The sequence below is a fragment of the Hypomesus nipponensis genome, chromosome 10, assembly GCF_054491055.1.
Source record: "Hypomesus nipponensis isolate SF chromosome 10, ASM5449105v1, whole genome shotgun sequence".
NCBI classification, from domain to species: domain Eukaryota; kingdom Metazoa; phylum Chordata; class Actinopteri; order Osmeriformes; family Osmeridae; genus Hypomesus; species Hypomesus nipponensis.
In genome coordinates, this window is record NC_140370.1 from 18,659,898 (window position 1) to 18,682,987 (window position 23,090).

General features: G+C 45.0%; 1 protein-coding gene across 1 annotated transcript; it reads left to right on the forward strand.

Moving 5' to 3' along the window:
* Window positions 1-2,770: 2,770 nt before the first annotated feature.
* ocln1 (occludin1) lies at window positions 2,771-23,052 on the forward strand. Its single transcript, XM_084707723.1, has 14 exons — window positions 2,771-2,960; window positions 3,370-4,654; window positions 4,763-4,995; window positions 7,009-7,177; window positions 7,671-7,721; window positions 8,906-9,001; window positions 9,239-9,252; window positions 13,305-14,061; window positions 14,230-14,391; window positions 19,703-19,851; window positions 20,177-20,416; window positions 20,700-20,871; window positions 21,240-21,281; window positions 22,430-23,052. The coding sequence occupies exons 2-14, from the start codon at window positions 3,542-3,544 to the stop codon at window positions 22,529-22,531; spliced, it is 3,300 nt and encodes a 1,099-aa protein (XP_084563849.1). The 5' UTR covers window positions 2,771-2,960; window positions 3,370-3,541; the 3' UTR covers window positions 22,532-23,052.
* Window positions 23,053-23,090: the final 38 nt, after the last annotated feature.

Sequence of the window (23,090 nt, forward strand, 5' to 3'; positions counted from 1 at the left end):
GCTATGAAATCTGTAGTCTGCCGTTCCACCACTACAAACCGGAGCTTCCACTTGTCTTCAGGTACAGGACTGAGGAGAGACACCACGAGCCCCGCCCCTGCATGGCCGGGGCACCGTGGTAACGGGGCGCCGTGACAAAGGGGCAGCCCTCTGGATGGCTGGAGGAGTTTACTTTTAGATTTGATGCTACATTTGTTAGTTTGTTTTTTCTTTGTTTTTTTTACTGACATTTAGTTTTTTATTAGGAACCTAGGATTTCTAGAGTTGCTGATATAGAGTTGCAGTAATGTGATGCTGTATGACGATGCATTCCCTGTTTTAAAATTACGTGAAGAAAATCTCTATAAAAAAATGTATCCTGGAAGAATACAAATAAAGAAATGAAGACTTACCTCTCTCTCTCTCTTTCTGTATATATATATACTGCATATACACCTATGTACCCCCTCAGTGGTGGTTCAGACCTGGGGTTCAAGACAGTGGTGGTTCATACCTTGGGTTCTAAACCCTACACACTACATCTTACAATACACCGTACACACTATGTCCTACACACTACACCCTATCTTAATATGTAATTTCATTTAAATTATTTTGTTAACTGAGGATGAACTGAAAATAAAAATACTAAGCATTAGGGGTTAATAACGTCTTAGTGTAGTCAAGTAGAGCAAAAGCTTTTTGCTAAATGGACATAAAAAGTGTCAGACTCCGGAGAGTTAACAGACATTTTGGGGGGTTGAGACAAAAGAAAGGGGAACACAGGCGCGAAGACTAATGCTGTGGTAACTTATTAAAGAATATTAATCTAACATACTCAAAAGTGAGGTTTGTAAGTCAGTAAAGCAGTAGTATACACGTGTGCGAGTGTTCAATGATAGTGAGCAGTGTTGAAAGGTGTATTAACAAAAGATCAAAAGGTTGCCACAACTCAAAACAAAAGTGTGCTGTCGACAAATGGACTCCTCTCTCTCTCCCGGTGTCCTCTTAAAGGGGAGGAAACCACCGGGCCCAGGTGTAGCCACTTAATGGCTGAGGAGGCCGTCACAGGTTTGAGGGTTAGGTTCACTTCTTTTTCAGAGAAAAGTGAAAGAGAAGAAGCCTCTCTTTCAGGCGGTAGAGCTGGTGGCAACAGAGCTTGCGGCATCGTGTTCAGAGTGTGTATTGGCAGGTTGCAGCAATCCTGAGAAGAAAACAACACACTGCCGTCTAGTGTTGCATAACTGCACTCCACCCTGCTCTCATAGCAATAACTGAACTTAGATATTCTTATTCTTCTTGTTTGCAATAAACAAATGGATGAATGATAACTTTCTTAAATTAAATGAAGACAAAACTGAAGTCCCATTATGTGGCCCCAAAACCAAAAGAGAGATGCTTACTAAGAATCTAGGAGGCTTAACCCCCTGTCATAAACCAGAGGTGACGAGTCTCGGTGTAATCCTGGACTCAGATTTGAATTTCAACTCTCACATAAATAAAGTGACCAAAACTAAATCTTGTTGTTATTATCAGTGACCTATGCACTTTGTAAAGCTCTCTTTTGGAAGTCGCTTTGGATAAAAGAGTCTGCTAAATGAATACATGTAATGTAAATGTAAAACAGCTTTCTTTCACCTGAGGAATATAGCAATGGTACGACCATTCATAAACCAAAATGATGCAGAGAAGTTAATTCATGCTTTTATATCCAGCCGGCTAGACTACTGTAACGCACTTTTCTCTGGTCTTCCCAAGAAAACCACTGAAAGACTACGGCTCATTCAAAATTCTGCAGCTAGATTATTAACCAAAACTAAAAGTCCTGTCCTAGCTACTTTACAATGGCTCCCTGTCACTTTCAGAATTGATTTTAAGGTCCTTTTCCTCACATACAAAGCTCTACACGGACAAGGACCTAGCCACATTGCTAACTCCCTTATAAACTAAACACCAGCTAGAACACAGCGATCATCAAATGCAGGCCTATTAGAGGTCACCAGAAGCAGTCATAAGAAGATTGGTAATTCGGCCTTTGCTAATTACGCCCCCAAACTATGGAACAAATTATCCATAAATATTAGGGAAGCTAACACGCTAGACATTTTTAAAAGACAGCTTAAAACCTACCTTTTTACTGAAGCATTTAAGTAATTTTATCTCAGAAGGGTTTTCTACTTTTATTAGTTCTATTCTTGTTGCTAGTTTAATTATTACTTTTATCACTCGTATTATTGTTTTTATTGTTTTTATTGATTTTATGTAAAGCACCTTGAGCTACAATTCTTGTATGAAATGTGCTATATAAATAAAGTCTTACTTACTTACTTATAACAATGTGTGTTAATTTAGGACTTTTATCCAAAGCAACATAAAGGTTTCCTATTGAATAAAGAGAATACGTCATGCTGTGGTATTAACTATTGTGTAGGAATAATGAAAAGATCTGAAACTTTTTCACCAACACTGCAATGACACCATAGGCTAACTAATTAAACCCACATAAAACTGCACATATTGTTTCCCAGAATTACTTTGCTGTCTCTCATACCTACCATTATCTGTATGCTCAGTTGTGCATTTCTCTCTTTGTCTCTCCCCCCTCTCCTCTCTCTCTGTCAGGAATCAGGCCATTCCTTGTCGGCTCTCAGCACCTACAGAGCTAATGATTAAGCTGTACCAGTCTGTCCCCACCTCACTCCCTGAAAGGCAGAGGGTAGCTAATGATTAAGCTGTGCTGGAGGAACCATAACCCTACCCAGCAGTGCTGCGTCACTTGTGGGGAAAACTGAGTCCATTCTGGAAGCTACCATCTTAGCTGTTTACCTCCCAGTCCACCTCTGCTGGTCAGCACTGGTCCTCAGAGACAAGGTAATAGGTCTGGCTAGCTGTTAATCTCCCAGTCCACCTCTGCTGGTCAGCACTGGTCTTCACTGGTCAGCACTGGTCTTCACTGGTCAGCACTGGTCTACAGTGACAAGGTAAGAGGTCTGACTTGATTTTAACGTTGTAGATCGTGTTTGATATATTTATCTAAACTTTATCTCATCTGAGATAAATTATCTTCTTATTGTATTTAGTTTGGGTTTTGGGTTCTCTTTTATCCACAATGTTAAGTTGAAGGTTGATTAATGTTCAATACCATGAAGATTGTAAACTGTGAAAATTGTAGACATGACGTTACTTTTTTTCCTCTGACTGTAAGACCAGTAAACTTTTCATACTAGTCCCTAAATATTAATATGACCTTTATTACTCCAAACTACATATCATATACATAAGCATTCAGATGAATTAAAATAACAGTTTTTTTTGTTTACACAGATCACCTATACTGACAACTTTGTTATTTTCCTCCTCCTCCACTTCCTCCCCTTCCACCACCAACAGTAGTGTGCTTAGAGAAGGTAGAGTAGTGTGCTTAGAGAAGGTAGAGTAGTGTGCTTAGAGAAGATAGACTAGTGTGCTTAGAGAAGGTAGACTAGTGTGCTTAGAGAAGGTACAGTAGTGTACTTAGAGAAGATTAGTATTAGACTAGTATGGTTACAGAAGGTACAGGGGGATGAACAGTTGGAGCAGGATCTGGAAGAGAGGAGGAGAGGGAGACTCATCCTCTAGAACTGACACCCCAGTGCAACAAACAAACTCAGTGGACGACTGTTCCGATGATGTGGCATCCGTGGGCCAATCAGGCAGTATTCCTCCGTATGAACATAAGGACGGTACAGGCACTCGGCAGGGGGGCCTGAGGGAGGGCTGGAGGGGCCATCTCCCTCTGTCATGGGGAAGGGTTTGGGTTACCCTAACCCGGTCATGGGGAAGTCTCCTGCAGAAGTCGAGCAGTGGAGCAGCAGAGTCTGAGCAGGGACCTGGGGGGGTCCACATCCTGCCTAACGGTACTAGGGTGAGCCCCCCTGTGAGCCCCCTCCCTCAACGCAGGGGCTCCTCCACCCCCACAGACCTCCACCCCCTAGAGGGGTCTGAGCTCAGTAGCTTGCACCTCGCGGAGCAATACGCAGAAAAGCTGGAGGTCTACAACATGAAGTACTCCTACCTGAAGTCCTGGCCAGGCATGCTGCGCCTGCTGGCTGGGATGGAGCTGTTGTTTGCAGGCATGGTATTCGCCTGTGTCTGCGCCTACATCCAGAAGGACAGCCAGTGGTCCAGCGCATATGGACTGCACAGTGGGGTGCCAGGGTACCACTACAGGGGCCCCATGACTCCCTTCGTGCTGGCCGTGGTGGGGCTGTCTTGGGTGGCCACCCTGCTGCTCCTGGTGATGGGCTTCACCATGTACTACCGCTCTATTCTGCTGGACGCCCCCTGGTGGCCACTGACGGAAGCTGCCATCAATGTAATTCTGTTCCTGCTCTACATGGCTGCTGGCATTGTGTACCTCAACGACCTGAACAGGGGAGGGCTATGCTACATGACGGTCGGGGTCAATCCCCTGCTGTCCAGTCTGTGCAGGGTGGATGGGGGACAGATGGCAGGTGCTGCGTTCATCTTCATCACCATGGCAATGTACCTGGTGAGCTTCTTGGTGTGCCTGAAGATGTGGCGACATGAGGCAGCGAGGCAAGACAGGCAGCGTCGGGAGAGAGGCAGAGAGGGCAGAGAGAGGCAGCACTTTGAGAGAGGCAGAGAGGAGGTGAAGCTTATGGATATTAGTAGAGTAAGTCCAAAATTAATCAAATATATTGTTGACATTTTAAATAATACCCACCAATATATCAGCATTTTCCTACAGTATATAATACCATCCTCTGACCTTTCACCCCAGGAGTGTCATCTCTGTGGCGTGGCCTCGTCAGCCCCCTCCACCCCCAGGAGGATTGTATTTGAGGATGAGATGGGTTCTGAGAGGCAGGTCAGAACCAGCCAGCACAGAACCAGCCAGCACAGACCCAGCCAGCACAGACCCAGCCAGCACAGAACCAGCCAGCATTGGCTCGTTGGGCTCCCAACTCCACCAGACTACACTTCCAAACCCAGAGTAATCGCAGATTACATCCTGTGAGTGAGCAGTGTGACTAACACAGGACATCACATTGATGACTCGAGGGAGGAGAAAGAGGAGGAGCAGGAGATAATAATGATTATTTAGCAGATGCTTTCTTCCAAAGAAACATACATTTACATTACATTTACATGTATTCATTTAGCAGACGCTTTTGTCCAAAGCGACTTCCAAGAGACAGCTTTACAAAGTGCATAGGTCACTGATAATAACAACAAGATAGCCCCAAAGCATTGCGGGTAGCCAAAACAAGAAGCACACATTGTGAACAACCAAAAAATAAGTGCCAAAGGGAAGAACCATAAGAGCATGTAGTTAAGGAAGTTACAATTTAAACAACATGAATCTCTAGTGCAAGTGTACCTGTAGAAAAAGCAGCAGCAGTAAAAATAAAAATAAGATTAACTAAAATAGAATATTTTGCAGCGAATACAACAGTTTAAATACAAGGTTACAACAAACATACAAACTTGTGACTTCTTTATCTGCAGTCAAATGCTCTACCACTGAGATATACCCAAGGATCCTTGTAACTCGCAGTCTAATGTAGATCATTAACTAGCTGGATAATGTCCCCAGTACAGTCACATCAGATTAGGGATATTCAAAGATAGGGAAAAGTAAGGTGACCATGTCAGAAAATCTGAACATGGTCTTCCTCATTGTAGTCATCAGTCCAGAGCACTGAAGTACACTTAAGTAACAAATACAAAGAAAAATACCTGACCCTAATAACAAGTTGACCGAATACCCAGTGTTGTAGGACTTGAGACCAGTGCTCATGTTTTGGGTTAGGGTTAGGGTGCCCATGTTTTGAAGGTCTCGGTCTTGTCTCAGTCTCGAACAAAGAGGAATCTGGATTTTATTTCAAGACTAGTAAAGACCACAACTTATCACCAAATTGCATGTCTATTGTTAAATGAACCAAAGTTTCATTTCACTTTTATCAAAGCGACTTCCAAGAGAGAGTTTTACAAAAGTGCATGGGTCACTGATCATAACAACGAGATAGCCCCAAACATTGCGGGTAGTCAAACATGAAGCATACATTGTGAAAAACCAAATAAGTTCCAAAGGGAAAAACAATAAGAGCATGTAGTTTAACAAGTTACAATTAAACAGCAAGAACCTCAAAAGTGCAAGAGTGTACCTGTGGAAAAAGCAAGCAACAATAATATATTTCACAGCGAGTACAATAATTACAGTTACAACAAACCAACAAGAGCAACAAGTCTCTCAATAAGAGTCATTATGATGCTGGATAAAACTAACATCAGGTCCAATACCTAGTCAAACCCTACTGCCTGTGTGTTTGTTTTTGAGTGACTTGACTCAGTAACACTCTGCCTTGGTCTGGTCTTGACTCAGTAGCACTCTGCCTTGGTCTGGTCTTGACTCAGTAGCACTCTGCCTTGGTTTGGTCTTGACTCAGTAGCACTCTGCCTTGGTCTGGTCTTGACTCAGTAACACTCTGCCTTGGTCTGGTCTTGACTCAGTAACACTCTGCCTTGGTCTGGTCTTGACTCAGTAGCACTCTGCCTTGGTCTGGTCTTGACTCAGTAGCACTCTGCCTTGGTCTTGGTCTTGACTCAGTAGCACTCTGCCTTGGTCTGGTCTTGACTCAGTAGCACTCTGCCTTGGTCTTGGTCTTGACTCAGTAACACTCTGCCTTGGTCTTGGACTTGACTCGGTCTCGACCCATGAAAGTCTTGGTCTTGTCTTGGTCTCGACACACTGGTCTTGGTCATGACTTGGTCTCGGTTTAGGTGGTCTTGACTATAACACTGTGGATACCTAATGAGACCAATATAGTGTTATACTAGCTTGTGTCCTGTTCCCAATGGGACACACAGGCAGACACAAACAAACAAGTAGGCAGGCAGGCAGACTAACAGGCCATCTTCACAGACAGACAAGCAGCCAAACAAACAGACAGCCAAGCAGACAGACAGGCAGCCAAGCAGACAGACAGACAGGCTAATCTAACCTGTAGTTCCTGCTCGCTACAGGAAGTTCCCTGCGGTGCAGCGCCTGGAGGAACGGGATGATTACCGGACCGTGTTTAACGACCAGTACCAGGAGTACAGAGAACTGCATGCCGAGGTCAGCGCCACCCTGGACAAGTTCACACGCATGGATGCCATGATGGACACTCTGCTGAGGAACGGAGACCAGGGGGTGAGATTAGCAGACAGACAGACAAGCAGACAGGGAGGCAGACAGGCAGGCACACAGGCAGGAATACAGACATATAGGCAGGCTGGCAGACAGACAAGCAGGCATGGAGAGTAAGAGAGTAAGCTAGAGAAAGAGAGAGACTGCAGGTGTAGCCGGTGTGTGGTGAAACTCTGTAACTCTGTCTGTATGTAACACGCCACCCTCGTCAATGAATCGCTAGCTTTTCGTTGGCGTAGTTGGTAGTGGTGGCGCTTGGGAAGTCAGAGGTGGTGAGTTCGACTCCTGGTCGGAGCGGACAGTGCCTCTGACGGAACTTGCAAGACCACGCCTGTTACACAGGCAAACAAGCAGGCAGGCCATCTACACAGACAGACAGACAAATGAACAGACAGACAGGCAGCCAGACAACTATAGCATCTACACAGACAGACAGGCAGGCAGACAGACAGACCAAACATGTAATGTAAAGTATGTTATTAATTTTGTCTTACAGGAAAATATGAGAATTGATCATATATTGAAGAAATATGAACAAAAGAAAAATGTAAGTGATAAATAGATATTGTCTTTGCCATTCATTAATATTTTCTCAAATTGTCTTAAATAATTCCCCAAATTATCCAGCAACTGCCACAGCCTGTACTATAGTGGAACTATTCTCGCCTTTAGCTGCTGTAAACCCAGGTAGAACCAGCTCCCTGTAAACCCAGGTAGAACCAGCTCCCTGTAAACCCAATTAGAACCAGCTTCCTGTAAACCCAGGTAGAACCAGCTCCCTGTAATCCCAGGTAGAACCCGTTCCCTGTAAACCCAATTAGAACCAGCTCCCTGTAAACCCAATTAGAACCAGCTTCCTGTAAACCCAGGTAGAACCAGCTCCCTGTAAACCCAGTTAGAACCAGCTTCCTGTAAACCCAGGTAGAACCAGCTCCCTGTAAACCCAATTAGAACCAGCTCCCTGTAAACCCAATTAGAACCAGCTTCCTGTAAACCCAGGTAGAACCAGCTCCCTGTAAACCCAGTTAGAACCAGCTTCCTGTAAACCCAGGTAGAACCAGCTCCCTGTAAACCCAGGTAGAACCCGCTCCCTGTAAACCCAGGTAGAACCAGCTCCCTGTAAACCCAATTAGAACCAGCTTCCTGTAAACCCAGGTAGAACCAGCTCCCTGTAATCCCAGGTAGAACCCGTTCCCTGTAAACCCAATTAGAACCAGCTCCCTGTAAACCCAATTAGAACCAGCTTCCTGTAAACCCAGGTAGAACCTGCTCCCTGTAAACCCAGTTAGAACCAGCTTCCTGTAAACCCAGGTAGAACCAGCTCCCTGTAAACCCAATTAGAACCAGCTCCCTGTAAACCCAATTAGAACCAGCTTCCTGTAAACCCAGGTAGAACCAGCTCCCTGTAAACCCAGTTAGAACCAGCTTCCTGTAAACCCAGGTAGAACCAGCTCCCTGTAAACCCAGGTAGAACCCGCTCCCTGTAAACCCAGGTAGAACCAGCTCCCTGTAATCCCAGGTAGAACCCGTTCCCTGTAAACCCAGGTAGAACCCGTTCCCTGTAAACCCAGGTAGAACAAGCATCCTGTAATCCCAGGTAGAACCAGCTCCCTGTAAACCCAGGTAGAACCCATTCCCTGTAAATCCAGGTAGAACCAGCTTTCTCAGCAACGTTGCCCGTTCAACGTGTGTGTACATGTGCGTGTGGTTTTGTGGGTGTGTGTTCACCAGGACCCAGCCTTCCTGGAAAAGAAGGAACGTTGTGAATACCTGAAAGCTAAACTCAGCCACATCAAGGGCCGTATCCGAGAATACAACCAGAACATTGTTTGAGTGTGGGACTCTAGACAGGGAAGATCATAAACTCTCACCTTTGGACAGCTCTCCCCAGGAGACAAGTAAGGTGAAGTTGCCCAAGGCTTGCCCAAGGACACAACGTTATTTGGCACAGCTGGGAATCGATCCAGCAACCTTCTGATTACTAGCCCAACTCCCTCACCGCTCAGCCATCTGACTGCTTGCATTGCCATTGGTCAATTCTAATTCTTCATTGCCTACAAATAGAAATCCAACAATGAGTATTTGTATTGGCTATTGTTCCTACAATTTACATCACCTGTGACCGTGCACCCTCCTGTAACTGGTGTTCTAGTAAATCTTTTTCAAGATCAGCCTTTATTCTTCTACCCTAAGTAGGCCTACACCATCTCTTGGTCAGTTGTTGGCACTTTATTCATGAGATGCAGTTTGTACAACTTATTTACTTGAAACTGGGAATACACGAGATTACATCAAATTTCACAGTTCCACATGTAGAATTCACCTGCCATTAAATTAACATCTCAATGTTTACAGCATCCATGCTCTGTTCAACAAATTGTTTTTTATATTCATTATTCTCATGATGTCAATGACAATTCCACACAAGCCTGTAAATAAAAGTGCATGGGGAGAGAACTATGTGTAGCTACCATACATAATTCTCTGCCTACATTTCTGCGGGAGCAATGTGTCTTCGTCATCTTAATCATCATCATCATCATCATCTGTTGGGGATAACTGCTACTACAAGTTGAAATAGGTACCAATTAATATTTACTTTGTATCATGTCGAATATAATAAAACCAAGGTTACGTAGAGGCTACGATTACAAGCGTATAGGCCTAAGCAAAATATGCCTTACCTGTTTGTAGTATGTTTTAATATTTAATAACATTGAACTTGCTATTTTATTATTATTTTAAGTCCACCACTTTTTCTCCTGTAATATTAACGGACAGTGGGGTTAAATGTTCAATGTATGGACTGGCTATTGCATTTAAATGTAGCCTATGCATTGACTCGGGAGCAATTGTCTCCCACAGTGAAGTAGGACAATGATCCTAGTATCGGAGCTCCATTGATTTAGGCTTTTAGTAGTTCTCATGCATTACATTTACATTACATTGGGTCATTTAGCAGACGCTCTTATCCAGAGCGACTTACAGTTAGTACAGGGACATTCCCCACCGAGTCAAGTAGGGTGAAGTGCCTTGACCCAAGGACACAACGTCAGTTGGCATGGCGGGAATCGATCTGGTAACCTTCAGATTACTATCCCGGTGCCCTAACCGCTCAGCCATCTGACTGCTTGCATTGCCATTGTTACACACCGTACATTAGAGATGTGACGTGCAATCAGAACCGGCCAAATGCTTTTTGGCACTGAAATAAAGACAAATAATTCTAATTCTTCATTGCCTACAAATAGAAATCCAACAATGAGTATTTGTATTGGCTATTGTTCCTACAATTTACATCACCTGTGACCGTGCACCCTCCTGTAACTGGTGTTCTAGTAAATCTTTTTCAAGATCAGCCTTTATTCTTCTACCCTAAGTAGGCCTACACCATCTCTTGGTCAGTTGTTGGCACTTTATTCATGAGATGCAGTTTGTACAACTTATTTACTTGAAACTGGGAATACACGAGATTACATCAAATTTCACAGTTCCACATGTAGAATTCACCTGCCATTAAATTAACATCTCAATGTTTACAGCATCCATGCTCTGTTCAACAAATTGTTTTTTATATTCATTATTCTCATGATGTCAATGACAATTCCACACAAGCCTGTAAATAAAAGTGCATGGGGAGAGAACTATGTGTAGCTACCATACATAATTCTCTGCCTACATTTCTGCGGGAGCAATGTGTCTTCGTCATCTTAATCATCATCATCATCATCATCTGTTGGGGATAACTGCTACTACAAGTTGAAATAGGTACCAATTAATATTTACTTTGTATCATGTCGAATATAATAAAACCAAGGTTACGTAGAGGCTACGATTACAAGCGTATAGGCCTAAGCAAAATATGCCTTACCTGTTTGTAGTATGTTTTAATATTTAATAACATTGAACTTGCTATTTTATTATTATTTTAAGTCCACCACTTTTTCTCCTGTAATATTAACGGACAGTGGGGTTAAATGTTCAATGTATGGACTGGCTATTGCATTTAAATGTAGCCTATGCATTGACTCGGGAGCAATTGTCTCCCACAGTGAAGTAGGACAATGATCCTAGTATCGGAGCTCCATTGATTTAGGCTTTTAGTAGTTCTCATGCATTACATTTACATTACATTGGGTCATTTAGCAGACGCTCTTATCCAGAGCGACTTACAGTTAGTACAGGGACATTCCCCACCGAGTCAAGTAGGGTGAAGTGCCTTGACCCAAGGACACAACGTCAGTTGGCATGGCGGGAATCGATCTGGTAACCTTCAGATTACTATCCCGGTGCCCTAACCGCTCAGCCATCTGACTGCTTGCATTGCCATTGTTACACACCGTACATTAGAGATGTGACGTGCAATCAGAACCGGCCAAATGCTTTTTGGCACTGAAATAAAGACAAATAATTCTAATTCTTCATTGCCTACAAATAGAAATCCAACAATGAGTATTTGTATTGGCTATTGTTCCTACAATTTACATCACCTGTGAACGTGCACCCTCCTGTAACTGGTGTTCTAGTAAATCTTTTTCAAGATCAGCCTTTATTCTTCTACCCTAAGTAGGCCTACACCATCTCTTGGTCAGTTTTTGGCACTTTATTCATGAGATGCAGTTTGTACAACTTATTTACTTGAAACTGGGAATACACGAGATTACATCAAATTTCACAGTTCCACATGTAGAATTCACCTGCCATTAAATTAACATGACATCATGCCTGCGCTTAACTCAAAGTTGACGTACTCCGAGTTGACTTAACAAATTCAAATCAGCTTTTCTGGAACAAAAAAGAGAGTTTTCAAGAGTTTTCCCATTTTAGAGTAGATCAGAGTTCAGGGTTAGTTTTACGGTTTGTTAAACCTGCTACCTGGAATACCCCCCCTTGATAAGCTGAAGTCTTGTTTTTTTTAGTATTTTATTAATGATTTAAATTATATATTTCCCTGTCATAGTGTGTGAATTTATTAAGTAATGTTCCTAAATTTCCTCCATATCTATTGGGCAGAGACAGAGCCGACCGGAGTCCCCATTGTGACTGGGTCATCACCAGCTTCTCATGTTTTCTACCTGACATGCGCAGAGCAGTATTATAACAAGTACTCAACAGAACAAGTAGTCAACAGAACAGGTCGTCAACCTCAAGTCAAGTTTAAATAGGCACTTATGGCAGAGATGTGCCAGCATCTACAATAAATGACCTCTGCAAGTGGAAGTAATTTGTGATGTCACTCTCATCAACAAAAAACTTTCATGGAACAAAGCTGAACTTGCGCTATCTTCATTGCGTAAGTAAACAGAAAAAAAAAATCAGCGTCACTTATCTTGGGTAAAGAAACACTAAATGCTGCAATAGTTGCTGCAATCTGGTTGTGTGCCTTAAATGTATGATTGAACTGGAAAGTTAATCTGGTGAGATTGTAGTCTAACGAGGAGTAATTGCTTTAACATATATTCTTTTGTTCATGTATAGCACACAGAATGAAGAACATAGCATGAGCGCATGTGTATGTCTGACTGTCCTGGAATATTATACCTTACTCACTTTGAATAGAGTAGGAACACATCTGTTGGTGTATATAACACAACTGTGTTTGTATAGGGGTTTGTATATGGTGCAGAGATGGGCATTGGCAACTGGCCACACTCTGTGAATACCATGCCTGACTGACTCCTCTACTGATCACCGCACGTCTAAATTATTTAGGTCTGTTGGGTTCAGTTGCAGTAGATTGAAAAAGATAGGTTAGGACAGAAACACAGACTGATAGATAGGCTGGGACAGAGACAGGGTAGGATATAGACAGGGTAGGATAGAGACAGGGTAGAACAGAGACAGGGTAGAACAGAGACAGGGTAGAACAGAGACAGGGTAGGATAGAGACAGGGTAGGACAGAGACAGATACAGAGACAGGGTAGGACAGAGACAGACAGACAAGCAGGCATGGACAGCGATAGACAGACTATGGTAGAGACAAACTGAGACAAAACTGAAACAGAAAATATGTTATTGAACAGTGTCATGGTGTGATTGTATCATTGATTGTAAGTGTGAAACTTTCCCATTGTCTGATGTATAAGAGAAAACGTAATATTTTCGCTTTACAGGCATTCGATTTGTCAGAATCATGCATGACAGTCATTACAATGACAGCCCTCCCTTCTACAGCCCCCCCCAGCACAGCCCCTCCCCAGCCCTCTACCCACCACGCAACAGCCTCTACCCCCGCAGCAGCCTCTTCCCATGGAGCCAACACGAGGCCTCCCCTCCAGCAGACTCCATCTATCAGGACGAGCGTCCTCAGTTCTTCCACGACTGGTTTTCACCGCCCGGTCTGGTGAAGACCTTCCAGGGCGTCACCATCCTCATGAGCTTCCTGATCTTCGCCTGCGTGGCATCTACCCTGGTGTGGGACATGCATGGCCATGGGGCGGGGCTGGGGGGCTATGGGCTGGGCGCAGCGGGCACTCAGGTGGGCTACTACGGAGGCACCTACGGTTATGCCAGCTCCTACATGACCCCCTACTCCGCTAAGTCCGCCATGATCTCCATGGCAGCCATCAACTTCCTGGTGTCGTTGGGATTCCTGGTGGGGAGTTTCTCTCGCTCGCGTGCTGCGCGTGGCCGCAGGTTCTACCTGGCGGTGTTGGTGTGTGACGTGGTGCTGGCTGTTCTCCAGGGCATCATGGACATTGTGTTTGTGATTGGGGTGAACCCTGCGTCCCAGAGCTCCCAAAGTGTGCTGTACAACCCCATGCTGAGGATGTGCCAGTCCCTGCAGGGGCCCAGCCTGAGTGGCAGCGTGGGGTCCGGGTTCCCAGGGGGATTCCCCATGTACAACCAGTACCTGCAACATTACTGCTTCATGGACCCTGAGGAGGTGGGTCCTCTACATCCAGTAGCTCTGCTTTATATGTAGTATGTCAATATCTAGCAGGCTTCTCTTCATCCAACAGGTTTATATTTAGCAGGGCGCTTTACAGCTATGTCTAGTAGATATCTAGTCTTGGTGTTGGGTATGACTGTGTCTGTGCTGTCTGTTCCCCAGGCTGTGGCGCTGGTGTTGGGTCTGCTTGTGGTCATAGCTCTGACCATGGCTGCCTACTATGCCTACAAGACACGCAGTAAGATCTGGCGCCATGGTAAAGCCAACATCTACTGGGAGCAGCCGATGCTCAGGGCTGCAGAGGGGCAGGACGTCCAGGACTGGGTGAGCAGGGAGCAGTCAGGTCACATTCACACGTTACGCATTTTGTAGAAGTCTTTATTTAGTGCTTTGTGTCAAGCAGGTCCATATCAAGTAGGTTTATAAATGACAGGGTGCCCTATATCTAACACGTCTTTATCTAACAAGTCTATATCTAGCAGGCCTGTGTCAACTAACAGTGCTCAGGTTGGGGTAGAGTGTTCATGACTGGGGTAGAGGGCTCTGGACTATCAGGTTGGGGTAGAGGGTTCAGGGCTATCAGGTTGGGGTAGAGTGTTCATGACTGGGGCAGAGGGCTCTGGACTATCAGGTTGGGGTAGAGGGTTCAGGGCTATCAGGTTGGGGTAGAGGGTTCAGGACTGGGGTAGAGGGCTCAGGGCTATCAGGTTAGGTTAGAGTGTTCAGGGCTATCAAGTTGGGGTAGAGTGTTCAGGACTGGGGTAGAGGGCTCTGGACTATCAGGTTGGGGTAGAGGGTTCAGGGCTATCAGGTTGGGGTAGAGGGTTCAGGACTGGGGTAGAGGGCTCAGGGCTATCAGGTTAGGTTAGAGTGTTCAGGGCTATCAAGTTGGGGTAGAGTGTTCAGGACTGGGGTAGAGGGTTCAGGGCTATCAGGTTGGGGTAGAGGGTTCAGGGCTATCAGGTTGGGGTAGAGTGTTCAGGACTGGGGTAGAGGGCTCTGGACTATCAGGTTGGGGTAGAGGGTTCAGGGCTATCAGGTTGGGGTAGAGGGTTCAGGACTGGGGTAGAGGGCTCAGGGCTATCAGGTTAGGTTAGAGTGTTCAGGGCTATCAAGTTGGGGTAGAGTGTTCAGGACTGGGGTAGAGGGTTCAGGGCTATCAGGTTGGGGTAGAGGGTTCAGGGCTATCAGGTTGGGGTAGAGTGTTCAGGACTGGGGTAGAGGGCTCTGGACTATCAGGTTGGGGTAGAGGGTTCAGGGCTATCAGGTTGGGGTAGAGGGTTCAGGACTGGGGTAGAGGGCTCAGGGCTATCAGGTTAGGTTAGAGTGTTCAGGGCTATCAAGTTGGGGTAGAGTGTTCAGGACTGGGGTAGAGGGCTCTGGACTATCAGGTTGGGGTAGAGGGCTCTGGACTATCAGATTGGGGTAGAGGGCTCTGGACTATCAGGTTGGGCTAGAGGGTTCAGGGCTATCAGGTTGGGGTAGAGGGTTCAGGACTGGGGTAGAGGGTTCAGGGCTATCAGGTTGGGGTAGAGTGTTCAGGTTGGGGTAGAGGGCTCTGGACTATCAAGTTGGGCTAGAGGGTTCAAGACTATCAGGTGTGGCTAGAGCAGGGCTGCACAATTAATCGAATTTTAATCACAATCACAATTTTTATTTATTCTTTAATGAGATGCACTGAATTTTGTTGAATAAGAGGACCTATTTTATTTTGATGCACATATTTGTACACTAGCAGCTTTCACAATATGGATGTGAAAGCAGTTATAATTAGCCTATGTGACAATATTTTTTTTTGGGTTAAAATCAACTAATAAGCCTGATAGTTAATCATGATCTCAATATTGATCAAAATTATCGTGATTATCATTTTGGCCATAATCGTGCAGGCCTAGGCTACAGTATTCAGGACTGGGGTTGAGGGTTCAGGACTGGGTGGGGTTATTGTTTAAATAGCACTCCCTATTGTAATCTTAGTATCTGCTGAATGAAGTTGGTGTGAGTTATGACTGTAGTTTCTAGTGCCGTGGGTCTGTTTGTCTTTCAGTGGCACACCTGGTTTCTTTGTGGTACATCATTAACCAGGCTGATAACACCCTTAGTGTTGAAGGCCAGAGAGCAAACATGGTGTTTACAGTTAGTCAGCAGCATTCTTCAAGCCATTATATGGTCACCCTGATCTAAGGAACAAATAAAAACGTTTAACTCATTTCCAAATGGTGTTTAACAGGTTGCGTGTGAGCGTTTATTGTTTATTGTCAATAGGATCCCCATTAGCTGTCACCAAAGTGGGACGAGCTAATCTTCCTGGGGTCCAAGCGTCAGCATTAGATTTGAGGGAAGAAGAAGATAAATGGATAGAGAGATGTGGTATTCTAAGCATGTGTTATCCTTGGGATATACAAGCCCTTCACATGCTGTCTCCTATGCTATGCTCCTGCTATCTCTGGCTTGAACTATCCTAGGTTTGTACTATCCTAGGCTTGTGCATTACCAGGCTTGTGTTAACCTAGGCTTGTGTTATGCTAGGCTTGTGATATGCTAAGCTTTTTCAATTCTAAGCTTGTGTTATCCAATGGTCCAGGGCCGACAGGCAGGCCTGCATTTTATACCTAAGTAACAGTAGGCCAGTGAAGGCGATAGCCTTACATGGGAACATATATAATGGATGTTATGTATAATGAATACAAGTGTTGGATTGCCTCAAAGCTAACAGTGTGCAGCCGTGAATCATTTAATCTTTTAGGAACAGCACAGTTCTGCTAGTCTCAGGAAACAACTGATGTCATGTATGAAATGTATAACTCGTATAGCTGTTGATGACGGTGTAGATTTCTGCTGTTAGATTCACAGCATCATACTGTTAATGACTGTTGTTCCAAATGTATCAAGTTGATGGAGTTATATGTATCCTGCTGTAGCTTCATGCTTTTAAAGATGTTTATGGCCTGAGAAGCTTGAGTTTGCTCATCCTCCTCTGTAAGACTATTTGATTTAATAGTATAGAGATTCGTTAATAGTTCCTTCGTGTGAGAGGTTCGTACAAGGGTTAGGGCTATGGTTAGACTGTGTTCCATTACAGGTGTTCCATGATGGTGTTAACATTTACATGTATTCATTTAGCAGACGCTATTATCCAAAGCGACTTCCAAGAGAGAGCTTTACAAAAGTGCCAAGGTCACTGATCATAACAACAAGATAGCCCCAAACATTGCGGGTAGCCAAACATGAAGCATACATTGTGAAAAACTAAAATAAGTGCTAAAAGGGAAGAACCATAAGAGCATGTAGTTAAACAAGTTACAATTAAACAACACAAACCTCAAAAAGTGCCAGAGTGTACCTGTAGAAAAGCAAGTGTGACGGTAGGTAATGGACGTGGCCACGCTCCGTCACTACAAGGCGTCGTTCGCCACTCGCTGGGCTCGAACGCACGACCTCTGACTTGCCAAGCGCGACCACTACCAGCTACGCCAAAGAAAAGCTAGCTATTTGTTGACGCGGGTATCCCATTACATACCTGAGGAGTGAGTTTCACAGGTTTTCACCTGTTACATTCACCCCTCTGATATTCACTCCGGCAGTTAGCTAGTGCTAACCTCGTGAATCCGGGTCACGGCACCAATGTGATGCTATGTAACGGACGTGGCCACACTCCGTCACTACAAGGCGTCGTTCGCCACTCGCTGGGCTCGAACACACAACCTCTGACTTGCCAAGCGCGACCACTACCAACTACGCCAAAGAAAAGCTAGCTATTCGTGAGGCGGGTAGCCCATTAATTACCTGAGGAGAGAGTTTCACAGGTTCACACCCGTTACACAAGCAACAGTAAAAATATTTTACAGCGAGTACAAGAATTTTAAGTCAGTTACAGCTAACCAACAACAGCAACAAGTTTTTGTCTGAGAAATTTGGGATGTTATGTTATATTCTGAACATACTGGTGCTAGCATTCCTTGCCAGCAGAGAACCCTCTCCCCACCTGACCTATAGATGACACTAAGCTTAGGTAAACAAACTGACCTAGGTTGCTATTAGCATACTAGAGGTGCAATACATGTGTTTCTGTGCTAAGTAAATCATATGGTCAAGACAAGGGTCAGAGAACTCTGTAAGTTTCAACGTGCACGCGCACTCTACCTCTGGGATCGATCATATTGACAGCTGATATGCAGAGGAGGGGACTCTTTTCCATTAAATGGTCTTACATGACAATTTGTGAATCAGACAAACTTTGTATTGCGATCAGACTTGCTGGCAAGCATTAAACTATTGTACTTTCTTTGAATCCGACAACTCTGTGCATTACTTGATAAAGAAATTACCTTAACAGTTTCTAAGTAAAAGTCATTGTGATCCTGGAGGAAACTAACATCAGGTCCAGCAAATCATTCCTCAGTACTATTGTATTCGCGGAATAAGTGTGTCTTGAGCCTTTTCTTGAAGGTGGAGACAGTCAGGCCCTCATTTACTAACAGGATTGCGCCCATTTCAGGCATGAAATAGTGGGTAAAGACATAACACCATATTTACAAAGGCAGCGCACTGGAGTAAAAATGCAGATTACCGCTGCTGGGAGGGTGTAAGGGAAAATGTGTGTGTATATTTTCTAGCTCCTGTTTGCTGAACTTTTTTTTTATTTTCCTCAAATCACCAATGGTGGCAGTAACATGCAGGCGATTTTTCCAGTTTTTTAATGACACACTAATTAACACTAATGGGCGCTGATTGCCCAACGAGAATCTGGTTTGATAAATACCACGCAAAATACGGAAATACACCGTGTGCTATTTGAGGTTGGGCAAAGGCACGGATTAAGCTGCGGTCGCGATGTTAGTAAATGAGGCCCTCAGTGTCTCTGATGGAGGTGGGGAGTTGATTCCACCACTGGGGGGCCAGACAGGAGAAGAGCTTGTGTTGGGACCGGGCGGTCTTGAGCGGTGGGACCACCAGACGGTTGTCAGAAGAAGACCGTAGGTGGCGGGTGGGGGTGTAAGGCTGCAGCAGAGACTTGATGTAGTCGGGTGCAGTCCCGTTCACCACTCGGAAGGTCAGTACCAGGGTCTCGAATCTGATACGGGCCGTGATGGGAAGCCAGTGAAGGAAGATGAGGAGTAGGGTAACATGGGAGTGTCTGGGTAGGTTGAAGACCAGGCGGGCCGCTGCGTTCTGAATCCTCTGGAGAGGACGGGTTGCCCATGTTGGGAGACTGGCAAGCAGAGTGTTGCAATAGTCCAACTTGGAGAGGACAAGTGCCTGGACTAGCAGCTGGGTGGAATGCTCAGACAAGTATCTCCTGATCTTCCGGATGTTGTAGAGGGTGAACCTACATGACCGGGAGATTGCAGCAATGTGGGCTGTGAGGGAGAGCTTGTCATCCATGGTAACCCCGAGGTTCCTGGCAGAGGATGAGGGAGTCACAGTCGCAGATCCCAGGGTGATTGACAGATGGGGGAGGTGGGTTAAGAGGGGAGGAGAAGGTAGAGAAGAGTTTGTGGGGGTTTGAGGCAGAGTTAATTTTGTTCAGGAAGTAGTGGGTTTTAGCACCAGTTGTGAGCAGAGAAGGATTTAAGGAGGGAGTGATACCTATCAAGGTCCAGACCGTCTTTGGACTTGCGCCATCTCCTCTCAGGTGAACCATGTTGGAGAGGGCCGCAGCGTCCTTCAGGCCCCCACGCTTGTCATCTGTGAGAGAGCTGATCCCCTGCTCAGGGTCCAGAACAGCGTGGTCGCCTATGGCGACGGACCAGCAAGCATCTACAGTGAGGGAACCTACAATGCGTGAGTGTTCAAACTCGGTTGCTTAGGTAATGATGTTAGCGCAAACAGAGGTAAACAGCTCCATTTTAATACAAGGTCAAATATCCGGTTGAATCTGTATTATTGTTCAATGAACATATTGAACATATTGTACAATATATTCTACCTTAAACAAGCTACAAGCCACACACTGATAATTTCTGCCTTGACGCCTCTGTTCCCTGAGCTAACAGCAGCACAGCCTCTGTTCCCTGAGCTAACAACAGCACAACCTCTGTTCCCTGAGCTAACAGCAGCACACATAGTTGCCAAACAGGAAATCATACTAAGTGTGTGATGTCTGTAGTTGTCATGACAACACCAACGGGCCTAAGGCCGGGCCTCCGGGGGCGAGTCCCAGAACATCAGAGCTGGCTGATAGCCCAAAGAAGAGCCTGCGCTGCCAGACCCCCCCACCAGAGCTGGAGACCAAGGATTACCAGACTGGCTACACCACTGGAGAGACTGCGGAGCTGAGGAGGAGCTGGGGAGGAGGTGCGGAAGATACCAGGGAGGAGGGCCAGGACCAGAGCCACCTCCTGTTCAGGTGAGTCACTGGGGAGGAGGTGCGGAAGATACCAGGGAGGAGGGCCAGGACCAGAGCCACCTCCTGTTCAGGTGAGTCACTGGGGAGGAGGTGGGGGAGATGCAGGAAAAATGCTGAGGAGGATGGGGGTGTACGCTTGGGGACGTACTGCATAGGCAGGTCACACTGGATAGAATTGTTATTGATTGTCTCATTATTATCCTCTTCTCTGCAGTTTAAGACTTGAGTACCGTCCTCTTTCCCTATCTCCTCCTTCCCAACCCTACTCTCCTTTCCTCCTCAGCATGTACCCTGTGATCAGCTGTGACAAGCAGCGCCAGCAGTGCAGGAGGGAGTTTGCAGTTACCCTGCAGGTCTACAGGAGCCTGTGTGCTGACATGGATGACATCAGTGACCAGCTGCACAAACTGAGCTGTGAGCTGGACTCCCTGGATGAGAGCTCTGTGAAGTACCAGGTAAGACAGCTCTGTGAAGTAACAGGTAAGAGAGCTCTGTGAAGTACCAGGTAAGAAACGGTTGACAGTAAAATGTGTATGTTTACATTATATTATACACACTCTCTCTACTGCTCTCTCTCTACTGCTCTCTCTCTACTGCTCTCTCTCTACGGCTCTCTCTCTACGGCTCTTTCTGCTGCTCTCTCTCTCTCTGTTGCTCTCTCTCTCTGCTACTCTCTCTCTACTACTCTCTGCTGCTCTCTCTCTACTACTCTCTGCTGCTCTCTCTCTACTGCTCTCTCTGCTGCTCTCTCTCTACTGCTCTCTCTCTCTCTCTCTCTCTACTGCTCTCTCTTTCTCCCTGATGCTCTCTCTCTGTTGTTCAGGGAGTGGCCGATGAGTACAACCGTCTGAAGGACCTGAAGAGAGTAAGACCATTACCCATCTATTAATATCTAAATCTATTATCTACAGTATACTATATGTCTATGGTAATGGTGGGCATAGATTATAATTTTTTATCTAGATTAATCTCACTGTAATCTTGGAATTAATCTAGATTAAAATGGCTCATTTGAATCCCGCCAAAGGCATTCAGAGTGTGCTATTTATGTGTGCTACCCAAATAATGACTAAAAGTAAGTCTTTGAGAACGGGGTTCTCAAGCCAAGTGAACAAGGAGATTAGTTAGCTTGGCTGATAGAGCTGAGCTGACGGGCTTGCCTCGGTTGCACTCAAACATAGTAGTTTGACGACGACTCTTCCCCTGCGCTACATCAGTGCTTGGCCCGGCATCGTCCGCATTAGCTAAGGGATGCTTTGCATTTATGTGGTATTTGAGACTGGAAGTCGTACAGTAAACTAATTCCGCATCACACAAGGTGCAAACAACCTTAGTCTAGTTGAGGTTTCCATTGGGAAGGTTCTTAAAAATATTTTTTTTCATTTCCATGTTAGCACGTCACGTTTGATGTGGTAATTTCGTACACAAGGCATACACACAGGTTCGAAGACTTGTTCTCGCCCCCTACAGTGCAATTCGGCTAGGTATACATCCGCTTTAAAATATCAAGGTGAAAGTCATCATAGCTTGCGTAGTATAGACCCAGCTCCCAACCCAACTTTGAGAATAGATTAATTAATGGCGATATTTCTTTTATCGCCCAATAAGAGTCTCACCGATAACGCACCACTAGTCTATGGACATGGACTATGTAATTATGTAAATGAGATATTTCAGTTTGAGGACATACAGATAACTGTGTAGTTTAATTATTATTATTTTATGGCAGTTTTATCTGTTAATAATTAAAGCACAATAAAATATACCAACAATAAAGGGGTTTGAGTACTTTCTGAAGCCACTGTTTGTTAAAGCTATGTTACTATAAAGACAGCAACCTGCTGTATTAATGATAACATTTTCTATTTTATTTCTGGGACTTCACAGCTTAACAGAATTGTTATGAATGTGTGGTGAGTGTATGATGCATAGGTGATGTCTGGATGATATCTGGTACCTGTGCCCCTCTGTAGACCATAACCCTCTGTAGACCCTAACCCTAACCTTCTGCAGACCCCAGACTACCTGACCAAGAAGAAGCGGAGTCAGGAGCTCAGACAGAAACTCTGCCACATAAAGCGACTGGTGAAGAACTATGACAGTGGCTTGTGCTGAAATTGGTTTCTCTGTCCATCCAGCCCTGAACACCACCCTGTGCTCAGGGGCTCAACAACCCCAACACCCTGAAAACCGTTATCCAGGACAGGAGAGTGGCCTTAAGCCTTATGGACGAACAGCTCTTATCCAACATAGAGGTTAAAACTGTTGGCAAGAGTATACTTAGTGGTAGAGTATTTGACTGCAAATCACAACTTTGCAACTCTGCAAATACCCCCTGTAAGAATATAAATACATCATTTTGTACAAGAAGCATGGGTATCTACTGGTTACTTCATCATCCAGCAGCCCACCAGTCCCCCCTCTCCCATAACAGGACTGGATGGGTGAGTCTGGTCACTTCAGGTCAGTTCCTCCAATGGAAATAAGTATCGCAAGATTTCAGATAGTTGATGCCTCTAATTGAGACTTTTACCAAAGACATACTGTTTGAATTCTGATTGTGGCATTTTCCAGGTATTTTATGTATGTACAGATGTAATGTTGTTATTAAACAACAAATATATCAAATCAACAAAGCTTGTTTCTGTTGCACAGACTGCCTTCAACTTCCTTT

Excerpts from the sequence above, each read along its gene's own strand:
- ocln1 (XM_084707723.1), top strand. The coding sequence starts at position 3,542 with ATGAACAGTTGGAGCAGGATCTGGAAGAGAGGAGGAGAGGGAGACTCA. Across the intron at positions 7,722-8,905 it reads AATATGAACAAAAGAAAAAT|GACCCAGCCTTCCTGGAAAA; the intron begins GTAAGTGATAAA and ends TGTGTTCACCAG. Across the intron at positions 19,852-20,176 it reads AGTGAGGGAACCTACAATGC|TTGTCATGACAACACCAACG; the intron begins GTGAGTGTTCAA and ends TGATGTCTGTAG.